Source organism: Vidua macroura, chromosome 13 (genome assembly GCF_024509145.1).
Source record: "Vidua macroura isolate BioBank_ID:100142 chromosome 13, ASM2450914v1, whole genome shotgun sequence".
In the NCBI taxonomy this organism is placed as follows: Eukaryota; Metazoa; Chordata; class Aves; order Passeriformes; family Viduidae; genus Vidua; species Vidua macroura.
Window position 1 is genome coordinate 18,682,393 of NC_071583.1, and position 12,930 is coordinate 18,695,322.

Sequence of the window (12,930 nt, forward strand, 5' to 3'; positions counted from 1 at the left end):
AGAGGTGGCTGTGAGATTGGCCAAGCATGGTTTTCTGTCGCTGCAGAGATGGACACAAGGCATACACATACACCTGTGCAGTGACAACAATGGCTTCTTCATTATTACAAATTGTTCTCAAGATTTATACCCCTAAAAAAGTCTGATCCTAAGGCACTAGTTACATCCAAACAGCTCATTCTATGCAATGGACAAAGCAATAGCTTATTGTATTTTATTGCTACAAAGCATTTAACGTCAATAATTCACTGGCAAGAGTTTACCACAAATTATTAAGGCACATACGCTGCTGACTAAGGCACATATCCTCTAACTACCAGTAACTCTGATGTGTTTTTCAGTTTCCATGCTAACGGCCTTGCTTTCTTCCTTGCCATGCATAAACTCGTATTTTATTCATTTCTTCTTCTGCAAACTCAGTCGTTTGCCCTGCAGGACAGCAGCTAAGCCCATCCACGGTTTTCCCTTCCTGTTATTCCACACTCTTAGAGATGACATCCGGGAGGAGATATTCTGTCACCTTTCTGGGGATGGAGCTGAGGCTGATGGGCCTGCAGTTTCCTGGCTGCTTCTTAGTGCCCTTTAGGAAGACTGGCAAGATGCTGGCTTTCCTCCACTGTCCACGCCTCTCTCTGAGGGTATCACCATCCCTGACCTGCTGGCAGAGGGCCCTGTGCCAGAGGCAGCAGCAGAGATTTCCCTTGGCCCCAAAAGGGAACGCTGGGCTCAGGCCATGTGTCAGTGCGACCTGGCAACGGGAGGAGAAGGCTGGGCCGGACGCTGCTGCCCAGGGACCAGAGGGACCCCACACCTCGGGATCTGGGCCTGTGCTGCAAACTCCCCACACTCTTCTTTCTGCCACAGAGAGAGGACCAGCACCTGGAGGAGGCCATGGGTGCTCCGGCTCAGGGACTCACCGCTGACAGCTGCCATGTCTCACAGCAAGCAGGAGGGCCCTGGTGCCAGGGAGCCAGGTGAGGGCAAAGCCGCCCTCCCACGGCCTGGCCCAGGGGCTCCTGTGGCAGGCGATGTGGGGCCCAGGGCAGAGGCAGGGGGAGGCAGGAGCTGCTCAGCCATGCCGTGGCTGGGAGCCTCCTTCCTCCCCAAGTGGGGCCCAGCTGGGCCAGGGGCAGCTCCTGGGACACCCGTGCCCGCAATGGCCCCTGCTCTCCAAGGCCTCCAGCCCTGCCCATCAGCCAGGCAGGCAGGCAGGGGCAGAGCAGCCCTTGGGGCCGATGCTGCTGCAGGCAAAGAGCCCCGCAGAGGTGCCCATGCCCGCTGCCATTGGCTCTGTGCCCTGCAGCCTGCAGGCTGTGTCGCCGTGCAGAGGCTGACCCCTGTGCTTCCCCAGGCCCTGGCAAACAGCTCCCGTGCTGCCCAGGGCACCCACGGGCGCTGCTGGGGCCTCACACCAACCAGAACCAGCTGGGGTGTGACAGCTCTGCTGCTCTGGGCACGGCTCTCGGGCAAAGCCCTCGCGTGTCCCTGGGCTGGGGGCAGTGCCCAGGTCGGGCTTGGCAGAGCCCGTCCGCTCCTGGAGGGCTGGGGGCACTGCTCTGCTCCGGCCCGGCCGGGTCTGGGGGGCCTTTGGCATTCCTGCTTGCCCTTCCAGCCACCAGGGATGAGTGGTGCTCAATGGCCCCAGCCTGCCCGGACAGGCAGGACTGGAGCCTTCCCGTGGCTCCCCAGCACCCAAGACCATCAGCCCCAGCTCGGAAACACTGCCTAACAGGCTTTGCCAATCTTTTTTCCTGTTAGACCCTTGAAGGCACTTTGAAAGTAACATTGTTTGGCAACTTCTTCAAGGAACAAAAGTGACACGCTTCTAATCAGTAAAAGGTTTATTGGTTTCTTTGTACTTTCTATCTGGTATCCTTATGCTTCCTTCAGCATTCCGGAAAATAATGAAAATCTAACCAATTCTTCGGAGAAGGTTCTGAATCCACTGTTAGGAGAAGTCTCTAAATTCACTCTTTCTCTTAAATACATTCTTGACATATAGTTAAGTAGCTGCTCCTGTAACAGACAAAGATCTAGTGATTTCCCTGACTGGACAACACAACATGATGTTATACACACCGGTACACTAAAACACTTTTGTTCCCGGGGAGTTACAAAGTTGCAGGCTCTTCTCCAGGCCCTGAATTAATTCTGCACGCCCATTCATACCTCCATTTCCTCCCCATGCTCAGCTTTCACCTAGAGTTCCCAGGGAACAGATCTTACATACTCACCTCAAGCAACAATCTACGTCTGTCTTCCCAACTCTCTTTCTCTTCACTGAGCTCTGCTGATCTACAAAATAACTTTGGGCCCTCTGCACAAAACAAAGAACCAATTAATAGGCTTAAACACTTTGGATTGTGCTGCTGCTTCTAACAATGATGGACAACACAGCAATAATGTTCTTCAGAAGTCAATTCTTCCCATCCTTCCTGTTCGCTTGCCCCCCACCAGACGTTGGCTCCAACAGAAATCTTCCCTACTGCAGCCTGGTGTACGAAGAACCGTGAAAGGCAGCAGCAGTTTTCCTCAACGTGCTGCAATCTAAATTGCACTGAAATAGCAGCTGTTTCATTAGGAGCTCAGCACCAGGATCGCACTTCTTCCCCCAGAACTGAGGCCTGCTAAGGACTGAGCTCTCCGTTTTAACACACTCTGTAAATCAGACAGGCTGGAAGATTGCTGGGCACTAACTGTGTGAACACAGCAATACGTTTCAGCAGCGTCATCGAATCAGTCTCGAGAAACGCACATCATTTAAGCCTGTCTGAAGATTCCACTCTACAAAACATATAACAAGCAATCGTTTTGCTGGCCTTTGCAATTTTGGGGGACTCTGTATGTTTCCTTTGGTTGTTGTTTTCTTTGTTTCTAAATACAAAATTCACTGGATTCAGAAGAGAAAACCCCAGACTCATTAGGACGAAGAACCACAGGGACATATGTGGCTGACAAGAACATTCAACATTCCTAATGGTAAGCCCAGAAAGACAGGAAAAAGTTAAAGATGATATTAGTACCTGAAAGGATCCAAAATATCTAGGTAAACTGTCAAGTGGCTAATGTTTTGGTAAGCTCTAAAAGTCCAGATTCCTATTAGGCAATTACCTGAAAGAAAAGAAAGCCAGAAATCTTCTTGGCCTTTATTTTACCAGGACTTTCTCACCACAACTGTGAGATTCTCCCACAACTGTGGGATTCTACTACAACTTTGACCACAAGTAAGGATGCCAAATTTTGACTAGAAAACATTCATAAGCAGGCAGCATTTTTTCCTCCTCACAGAATTCCAGAAACAGTTTAAAAAACAATACAAAAGGGGGTAAAGAAATTCTGTCGTACCTCTTGGGCATTCATCATCTTTGGAGAAAAAGAAAACTCCAGCACTCCCTGTGCGTGGTAAAGAAAGAAACCTAGACAAGTACAAAGGGATTTTAGCATCCTAAATTGTACTATCAAATCCCACAAAGACAAGTTAAAACTGTAGTGCTTCAGAGAAAGCATTGGTATACATTGAAAAGCTTTATTCCCCAGTAACCAAATAGAGCTTTCTATTAAAAAAATAAACCACTTCTTAAAAGAAAACTGACTGTGTCTTTGGCTTTTGGCCAAACTCAGTTTGGAGTTGGTCAAACCAAAATGACCCAGTTAATTTCTTGTGCTCAACGTCTCTCTCTTCATATTCAACTTCACATCACGTGGGCTGCTGGGCATTTTGACTCTGGGCAGCACAAATGGTTTTCCAAGATGACTTTCATTGCTCAGAGGTGTGCAATGTCAGTTTCCCATTTCCTGAGCGCTGCTATTAATATTCCCACACCATCCAACTACTACAGCCAAGTAGACAACAAATAGAAACGGAACTTGCATTTCTCGGTCCTTTTCAATTTCTCACGTCTCAGGCTCATCAGCACCCTCAGAACGGCTGTCTTGGAAACGTGGATCCTCTTGCCATGTGACTTTTACCGGCTTTATTGTTCCAAGTCCGCAAGGCTCTGCAATAACAGCACCAAAAAAGAAACAAAGCCGCCAAAACCAGATTATTCCTCCACTTGTCAGGAAAAGTTCCTCCTTTCAAGACAAATATTTACAGTGGAGAAGACAGATTTAGGAAGGACAGAATCTGCTCCTGCCTGATTTTCTGAGCTACATCTCTGCTCCAGGATTTTCCAGTTTGTTCTAGGGGTCTCTTCTGTGTTCATAAGCATTTATCATTGCATTCAGAAGACACTGAATTCCTTCTGAATTCAGCACAAGTGTGGGAGGCTGGTTGCTTTGTCTTGTTGCATTGGTTTCTTTTTTTTTAATATTTGGCATAACTTCACACAGTTCCTCTTCTCTCCTTCAGGACTGTGACTCGATTTAATGTTGTTTCATCTTCTTTTCACAAGGCCTCATGTTATCTACGGTAAGAACACCCCAGTGATCATGTGTCATTCCGTTTCCTTTTTCTAAAGGTCCAAGAATACAATTCAGTAACAAACAGAATGTTCAACTCCAGGATTTAGCTCCTCCCTCTACATTAACACAAATTTCCTTTAAAATCTTGTTGGGTTCTATGAAACTTGGTAAGACTGGTGTGTCACCTTTCTCCCTGTTTGAGAAATTCAGGGCATGACAACAAGCTTTTTCACCACTCAGCAAAAACCGCAATGCCTTCTCAAAGCATGCCTTTCAGAATGCCTGAGATGCAAGCATGAGTTACCTCTCATTAATCCACCACAGCCTCGGCAAGCAGAAATGAAGATCAAAATGCTTCTGCCTAATTACCGACTTCTGCTGCTGAAAACCCCCTGCATCCTGACCTTCTTTACACCATATTGCCCTACAGTGCCTGCCAGAAGCTCTTCCCTAGAAATGGCACCGTTAGAAGGGTTCTGCTGTTACCTTCTTTGATGCACAAGTCCTCTGTGTCTCCAAAGAAGGAAAACTTGAAAGCACTCGGCTCCTGAGCTGCGTCGTTCTCAGGCAAAGGTCCCAAATGGTCATCTGGGGCAGAGTCCTGCACGTCGTCCTCTTTGTCCCAGGGTATTTCCACAGTCTTTTCTGGTTTGTTCTTTCAAGGTCCAAGCAAGTTTTTTAAATCAGCAGCAATACAGCAATCGATTTCTTCAGGCATTTGAGGCAGTGTGTCACTCTCTTCTCTCTTCTTCCTTTTGGCTTTACTGAAATGAGATTGTTCAAGGATAGCAACACAGCACACGTCCTTTTCAAAGACAGCTTCCCTGAGAGCCACCTGGCTCTGAATGTCTCCCTAACCGTATCCAAGCCCATCAAGGAGTGGTTCCTTTTCAAGGGTAGGCAGTGGGGAAACATCTGAGGTTGGAGTCGAAGGGCAAGAACAAGAGTCCTTTTTCATTTGCTACGTCCTTAAGAGACTTTTCACTCAATACATGGCAAGACAGAAATCAAGGTATTTAGCATAAGACCACTTTCCTGCCAGTAGAAATGCCAAGAGCTAATATGGTTTTCTCACAGACCTGCAAATCTCAAGGTCCCTGCACTGACCGCTCTCACCTTCACTTCCGGCGGCGAACAGATGGAAAGAAAGAAAAGATGACACTATGTGCTGCTGTTGGAGGTCCCAGTTGAGACCCGATGTCGCAGGCGGGAGCGGTTGCTCCTGCGGGACACCCCTGACGGTGCCCCCCTGCGCCTGGGCCTCTGAGCCCTTGCTGCTGTCCTGCTGCTCCTGTCCTGGCCACTCCTGGACAGGACAGGTTGATTCGAGGCCCGGCGCTGCAGGCGGGAGCGGCTGCGTCTGGGGGATGTCCCTGACGACGTCTCCCTTGGCCTGGGCCTCTCAGCGCTTGATGTTGTCCTGTGGCTCCTGTCACGGCGACTCCTGGACCGGACAGGCGGACGCTGGGCCTGACCTTGCTGGCGGGAGCGGCTGCGTCTGGGGGATGTCCCTGACGACGTCTCCCTTGGCCTGGGCATCTCAGTCCTTGGTCTTGTCCGGCTGCTCCTGTCACGGCGACTCCTGGACCGGACAGGCGGACTCTGGGCCTGACCTTGCTGGCAGGCGCGGCTGCGTCTGGGGGATGCCCGTGAAGGTGTCTCCCTTGGCCTGGGCCTCTCAGTCCTTGTGGTTGTCCTCCTGCTCCTGTCACAGGGACTCCTCGATCGGACAGGTCCATCTGGGGCCCGACCTTGCTGGCGAGAGCGGGTTGGCCTGCAGCCGGGCCCAGCACGTCTGGAATGGACCCTGTCCTCAGGGTCAGAGGAGCTGCTGTACGTTGAGCTTGATGTGCTGGGGTTGCTGGTGTCCAGTGAAGAAGACAGCAGAGACTGCAGCCATACTGTGTGCTGGTGGCTGCTGCTGGGCTCCGCTGATGGAGACTGGGGATCCAGCCCCGATGGCACCAGGGTGCTGGAGCTGGGGCTGATGGCCTCAGGTGCTGAGGAGCCATCAGCAGGCTCCAGTCCTGACTGTCTGGTCAGGCTGGGGCCACTGAGCTCTAACTCAACCCTGGAAGCTGTAAGGCCAAGCAGGAATGTGAAAGACCACCCAGGCCCGAGGCAAGCCGGGCCAGAGCAGAACCCCCAGCCCTTCAGGAGCAGACGGGCTCTGCCAAGCCCAGCCTGGGCACTGTCCCCAGCCCAGGGGCACCGGCTGCTTTGCCTCCTACCCGTTCCGAGACCAGCACAGCTGTCACACTCCCAGCTCTCTATGCGGTTTCTCAGGCCAGAGCAGCGCCTGTGGGTGCCCTCAGCAGCGCAGGAGGAGCACAGGAGCAGTTCCCAGGGCCTGGGGAGGCAAACGGGCTCGTGGACATCGTGTCCACAGCACAGGATTGTCCAGACAAACTCTTCTGTTTCTTTCCCCTGTGAGCCCTTGAAGTGACACACGTATCCTGCAGAGCCTCAGGTGCAGCTCCCCAGCTTACCCCTCTTCCTCTGCGTCCTCCCTGCCTCCTGGGTAAAGGCAATCCCTGGCAGTGCACCTGCTGTGCCTCTCTCCTAGATCCGCAAAGGCATAGTTGTCCTCCCATGCTGGGTCTCTGATGGGGAAAGGAAAAGCTGATGAGTTTCTGATGTCCTGCCCTCATGGAGGTACAGGTTGTCCCCGCTCTTTCTCCAGCGCTTTTCCAAGTCCTGCGTGAAGCTGAAGCCCAGACTCACAGGGCACATAGCACAGCACTTGCACCTCCTGTCCTGTGAGCCAGGCAGAAGGACACCAACCTGAAGGGAATTCGGATCCCCATGGTGAACATTTCAACCGTGAATGCCGCCTTGTCTCTGCACAGGGGGCACTGGAAGGCTAAAGCACCAGCGCACATGGCCTGTCCCTGCAGGGCAAACAGAAGCAGGGTGAGCAAGGCCCTGGTGCTGCTGAGCACCTGCTGTGCCCCGGGGCGGAGGGGATGGCTCCTACCTGGATGCAGTCCCTGTGGAACCAGGCCCTTTTGCACGCTGGGCACACCAGGGTTCTGAAGGTCTTTCTATCCTCCACAGGCTCCATGCAGATGAGGCAATCGGTGCCCGGCTCTGGAGTCGCCTCCACGTCCTGCTCTGGACTGTGCTCAGGGCAGAAGGAGCTGGAGGAAAATGGATGGGCAAAGTGAGAAATGTTGGATCTTCTCCCAGGGGCGACCAGGAGTGGGGAGGAGGTACCTGTAATCTGGAATATACTGTGTGACACAGCCGCCCTCCTTGGCACAGGGCAGGTGGAACCATCTGTCACAGTCCTCCTTGCAACACTTGATGGTTGCCCCGCTCTGGCCACAGACGCAGCAGTGCTGGAAAGAGCCAAGCAGCCCCATCAGCAGCAGCCTCGGGGCCTCCCCAGGCAGCCCCACGGCTCCAGGCAGGGCGTAGGATGTGGCCACTGCTGGGTCTCAGCCCACAGAGCCGTCTGGCGGAGGAGGCTCCTGTGCCAGAGCCTCTGTGCAGCTGCTGGGAGCCAGACTTTGTCCCACAGCCGGCCGGAAGGGCAGGCCTTTCATTCCAAGTGTCTGGGCTCAGCTCTGGCAAACCTGGCCTGGCACAAATCTCCCTGCTCTTGTCAGGCTCTCACCTTTTGTGCCGCCTGCCGAACTGCAAATTGGATATCTCTAGGAAAAAATCCCACGAATCCAAGAAAATCGTCGTCTTGACGAAAAAGTAGAGTGGCAAAGAACTGCAGCAAAGGGGATGAGCAGATGAGGAGAGAGAGGCAGGAACTGCCCATTGCAATGGTGGAGGGAGCGCCCGGAACCACTCACCAGGCAGAACTCATGGGCACAGACCCCGCAGTCCTCCAGTTTGTCACCGCAGATGTCCCGGTCAGCCTCTGCACGGCGACACAGCATGCAGGCTGCAGGGCACAGAGCCAATGGCAGCGGGCATGAGCACCTCTGCGGGGCTCTTTGCCTGCAGCAGCATCGGCCCCAAGGGCTGCTCTGCCCCTGCCTGCCTGCCTGGCTGATGGGCAGGGCTGGAGGCCTTGGAGAGCAGGGGCCATTGCGGGCACGGGTGGCCCAGGAGCTGCCCCTGGCCCAGCTGGGCCCCACTTGGGGAGGAAGGAGGCTCCCAGCCACGGCATGGCTGAGCAGCTCCTGCCTCCCCCTGCCTCTGCCCTGGGCCCCACATCGCCTGCCACAAGAGCCCCTGGGCCAGGCCGTGGGAGGGCGGCTTTGCCCTCACCTGGCTCCCTGTCACCAGGGCCCTCCTGCTTGCTGTGAGACATGGCAGCTGTCAGTGGTGAGTCCCTGTCCTGAAACGCCACCGTCTCCTCCAGGTGCTGGTCCTCTCTCTGTGGGAGAGAGAAGAGTGTGGGGAGTTTGCAGCACAGGCCCAGAGCCACGAGGGCACCAGTCCCTGGTCAGCCCTGCGTGAGCCCTGCTCCTGTCCGTCTTCTCCTCCCGTCGTCACGTCGAGGAACACCGCAGTCTGCTCTGGTTGTTCCTCCGCTGATTCTGGGCAGGGAGAGGCAGGTGAGCCTGCAGCACAGGCCCAGATCCCGAGGTGTGGGGTCCCTCTGGTCCCTGGGCAGCAGCGTCCGGCCCAGCCTTCTCCTCCCGTTGCCAGGTCGCACTGACACACGGCCTGAGCCCAGCTTGGCCCTTTTGGGGTCTTGGTCGCACGGGTCACAATGGCCACTCTGACATCAGCATCGTGCAGCCAAAATCGGGGCAGCCACAGCCTCAGGTCCCTGGCAACCACTCAAGGCGGCCCCCTTGGGAACCCAGGTTCTCAGATGGGTGCAAAGGTTTGGTCAGCAGGGAACCAGGCAGGGACTCCTGCAGCGAGTGCAGGGTCAAATGCCAGGCCCCGAGGCAACCCTCGGGCACTGCTCTGCTGCTGCTCCTGGTGCTGCTCCTGCAACTTTCACACAGACACAGAGCTGCCTGCTCTGTCTCAACCCTGTTCAGCACTGGACAGCAGGACACAGTCAAATGTTGTCTTGGCTATATGATTGAATTATTTATAGTGGAAGAGAGACAGTCCGGGACCTGAGATGTTAGAAGAAGAAATTTTTAGGTGGGAGGAGATGATGGAGTGGCTTTTGGCTGGACTTTGCTTGTTGGCCATGGACTGAACCAGATTCTTCTGCAATTGAGACTGCATTTTGGGGGATGCAGTGGTGACCCAAAGAGACCTGCTTCAGCAACCACCAGCACAGGAATGGCAAGAACAGAGAAAAGCTGAGGAGGGAATGATGATGCCCTCTGTCTTCAGGAAGAAGATGATCTCTGTTCTTGGACCTTTGGCCCCAGGGGAAAATGGGGGGGACTGTAGTCCCAAGATGAGAAGCTGAACTGTTGTCTCTTTTAGTCCGTAGCAAAGCATCCTTAAAAAAACCCTATAAGCAGTCTGTCCATGCATAGTAATAAAAGCACTGTAACATAGAAAAAGAAAGTGTCATACTAACAAATTTTCTCCGGGCAGTTACCATGTATAACATGGAAACACAGGAAGTAACAACTGTCTTTCCTGGGGGATCTATAGTACAAAAGAGACTCTTCTCTCCCTTGATAAACTAAATATTGATTATCTAAAGGGTAACAACTTAATCAAGAATCCCAAGTGATGTCTCACTGTAGTTACTTTAAAAATTAAGTGAAAAGAAAAGTGTTTTAGAAAGTCTTCATCCTAGATTGAGTGTGTACATCTTATACAGTAATCATAGTTTAATAAAGTTGGTTTTTTTTTTTCATTTGTTATTAAACTTGGGCCTGCTCTGCTCTGTTCCTATTAACATCTCACAACATTTCTGTTGGGAAGGTGTATTTTCATAAAAGCACTAGCATTGCGCCAGTGTCAAACCATAACACACACACAAAAAAAAAAAAAAAACCCAAACCCTGCTGCAAACATTGAATTGACACAAAAAGCATATTCCTCTTCAGAAACACAGGCTAACACTTTGGACCAAAGTTTTTTCCTATTAGATCTTTGAAAGGATTTCCAAAGTAACATTGGCAACTTCTTCAAGGAACAAACAGGAAATGCTTCTGACCTGGAAAAGTAGATTTATTGATTTGCTTTCACTTTCCTTTTGGAATCCTTACGCTTTGCCTGGCATTCCAGAAAATCATGAAAATCCAACATAATATTAGAGGAAGTTTCTGAATTCAGAGTTTTTCTCGAGGACTTTCTTTACATACGTACAAGGAAGTGTGCCTGTAACATACAGAGATGCAGTGGTTTCCTTGACTGGTCATCACAAGATGACGTTATACACTCCTCTATACTAAAAAACTTCTGTTGCCTGGGAATTACAAAGCTTCAAGCATTTCTAGAGGCTTTCCCCTGTGCAACTTCACTAGGTCCCTCTCTGCTCAACTCTCAAGCCTGTCCAGGTGCTCAGTGAAAGGCAGCACAGCCGTGTGGTTCATCAGCCCCTGCTCCCGCTTCTGTCCCATCAGCAAACGTGCTGAGGGAGCGCTCCGTCCCTTCTGCCGGGTCACTGGGGAATAAGGCAAACTAGACTGGCCCCAGCACGGCCCCCTGAGCTCGCAGCTATCTGAGTTTGGAGCTCCACTGTCCACTTCTCTACGCCGCTGTCCCTGAGCTGCCCCACGACCGTGATATGGGAGGCCGGGACAAAGCCTCGCTGAAGTCCCGGCTGACAACAGCCACTGCTCTCCCCTCACAAACCCAGCCAGCCAGTGCAGCAGAGGTGGCTGTGAGATTGGCCAAGCATGGTTTTCTGTCGCTGCAGAGATGGACACAAGGCATACACATACACCTGTGCAGTGACAACAATGGCTTCTTCTTCTTTACAAATTGTTCTCAAGATTTATACCCCTAAAAAAGTCTGATCCTAAGGCACTAGTTACATCCAAACAGCTCATTCTATGCAATGGACAAAGCAATAGCTTATTGTATTTTATTGCTACAAAGCATTTAACGTCAATAATTCACTGGCAAGAGTTTACCACAAATCATTAAGGCACATACGCTGCTGACTAAGGCACGTATCCTCTAACTACCAGTAACTCTGATGTGTTTTTCAGTTTCCATGCTAACGGCCTTGCTTTCTTCCTTGCCATGCATAAACTCGTATTTTATTCATTTCTTCTTCTGCAAACTCAGTCGTTTGCCCTGCAGGACAGCAGCTAAGCCCATCCACGGTTTTCCCTTCCTGTTATTCCACACTCTTAGAGATGACATCCGGGAGGAGATATTCTGTCACCTTTCTGGGGATGGAGCTGAGGCTGATGGGCCTGCAGTTTCCTGGCTGCTTCTTAGTGCCCTTTAGGAAGACTGGCAAGATGCTGGCTTTCCTCCACTGTCCACGCCTCTCTCTGGGGGTATCACCATCCCTGACCTGCTGGCAGAGGGCCCTGTGCCAGAGGCAGCAGCAGAGATTTCCCTTGGCCCCAAAAGGGAACGCTGGGCTCAGGCCGTGTGTCAGTGCGACCTGACAACGGGAGGAGAAGGCTGGGCCGGACGCTGCTGCCCAGGGACCAGAGGGACCCCACACCTCGGGATCTGGGCCTGTGCTGCAAACTCCCCACACTCTTCTTTCTGCCACAGAGAGAGGACCAGCACCTGGAGGAGGCCATGGGTGCTCCGGCTCAGGGACTCACCGCTGACAGCTGCCATGCCTTACAGCAAGCAGGAGGGCCCTGGTGCCAGGGAGCCAGGTGAGGGCAAAGCCGCCCTCCCACGGCCTGGCCCAGGGGCTCTTGTGGCAGGCGATGTGGGGCCCAGGGCAGAGGCAGGGGGAGGCAGGAGCTGCTCAGCCATGCCGTGGCTGGGAGCCTCCTTCCTCCCCAAGTGGGGCCCAGCTGGGCCAGGGGCAGCTCCTGGGCCACCCGTGCCCGCAATGGCCCCTGCTCTCCAAGGCCTCCAGCCCTGCCCATCAGCCAGGCAGGCAGGCAGGGGCAGAGCAGCCCTTGGGGCCGATGCTGCTGAAGGCAAAGAGCCCCGCAGAGGTGCCCATGCCCGCTGCCATTGGCTCTGTGCCCTGCAGCCTGCAGGCTGTGTCGCCGTGCAGAGGCTGACCCCTGTGCTTCCCCAGGCCCTGGCAAACAGCTCCCGTGCTGCCCAGGGCACCCACGGGCGCTGCTGGGGCCTCACACCAACCAGAACCAGCTGGGGTGTGACAGCTCTGCTGCTCTGGGCACGGCTCTCGGGCAAAGCCCTCGCGTGTCCCTGGGCTGGGGGCAGTGCCCAGGTCGGGCTTGGCAGAGCCCGTCCGCTCCTGGAGGGCTGGGGGCACTGCTCTGCTCCGGCCCGGCCGGGTCTGGGGGGCCTTTGGCATTCCTGCTTGCCCTTCCAGCCACCAGGGATGAGCCGGAGCTCAATGGCCCCAGCCTGGCCGGACAGGCAGGACTGGAGCCTTCCCGTGGCTCCCCAGCACCCAAGACCATCAGCCCCAGCTCGGAAACACTGCCTAACAGGCTTTGCCAATCTTTTTTCCTGTTAGACCCTTGAAGGCATTTTGAAAGTAACATTGTTTGGCAACTTCTTCAAGGAACAAAAGTGACACGC

General features: G+C 53.3%; 1 protein-coding gene and 1 long non-coding RNA gene across 3 annotated transcripts; both read right to left on the bottom strand.

Annotated features, from left to right (window-relative positions):
* Nucleotides 1-1,823: 1,823 nt before the first annotated feature.
* Nucleotides 1,824-5,011, bottom strand: LOC128813765 (uncharacterized). Of its 2 annotated transcripts, none has more exons than XR_008439169.1 (6): nucleotides 4,891-5,011; nucleotides 3,868-3,998; nucleotides 3,346-3,416; nucleotides 3,024-3,111; nucleotides 2,235-2,317; nucleotides 1,824-2,016 (listed from the first exon to the last, which is right to left on the bottom strand). It is a non-coding gene; the product is annotated as an uncharacterized LOC128813765 (long non-coding RNA). The 2 variants fall into 2 exon arrangements; XR_008439168.1 differs by lacking the exon at nucleotides 4,891-5,011 and adding an exon at nucleotides 4,095-4,392.
* Nucleotides 5,012-5,019: 8 nt separating this feature from the next.
* On the bottom strand, nucleotides 5,020-8,833 carry LOC128813764 (PHD finger protein 7-like). Its single transcript, XM_053989099.1, has 10 exons — nucleotides 8,632-8,833; nucleotides 8,211-8,302; nucleotides 8,024-8,125; nucleotides 7,621-7,745; nucleotides 7,382-7,544; nucleotides 7,189-7,295; nucleotides 6,894-7,007; nucleotides 6,636-6,754; nucleotides 5,521-6,482; nucleotides 5,020-5,168 (listed from the first exon to the last, which is right to left on the bottom strand). Exons 1-9 carry the CDS (start codon nucleotides 8,672-8,674, stop codon nucleotides 5,566-5,568), a joined length of 1,782 nt encoding a protein of 593 aa, XP_053845074.1. The 5' UTR covers nucleotides 8,675-8,833; the 3' UTR covers nucleotides 5,020-5,168; nucleotides 5,521-5,565.
* Nucleotides 8,834-12,930: the final 4,097 nt, after the last annotated feature.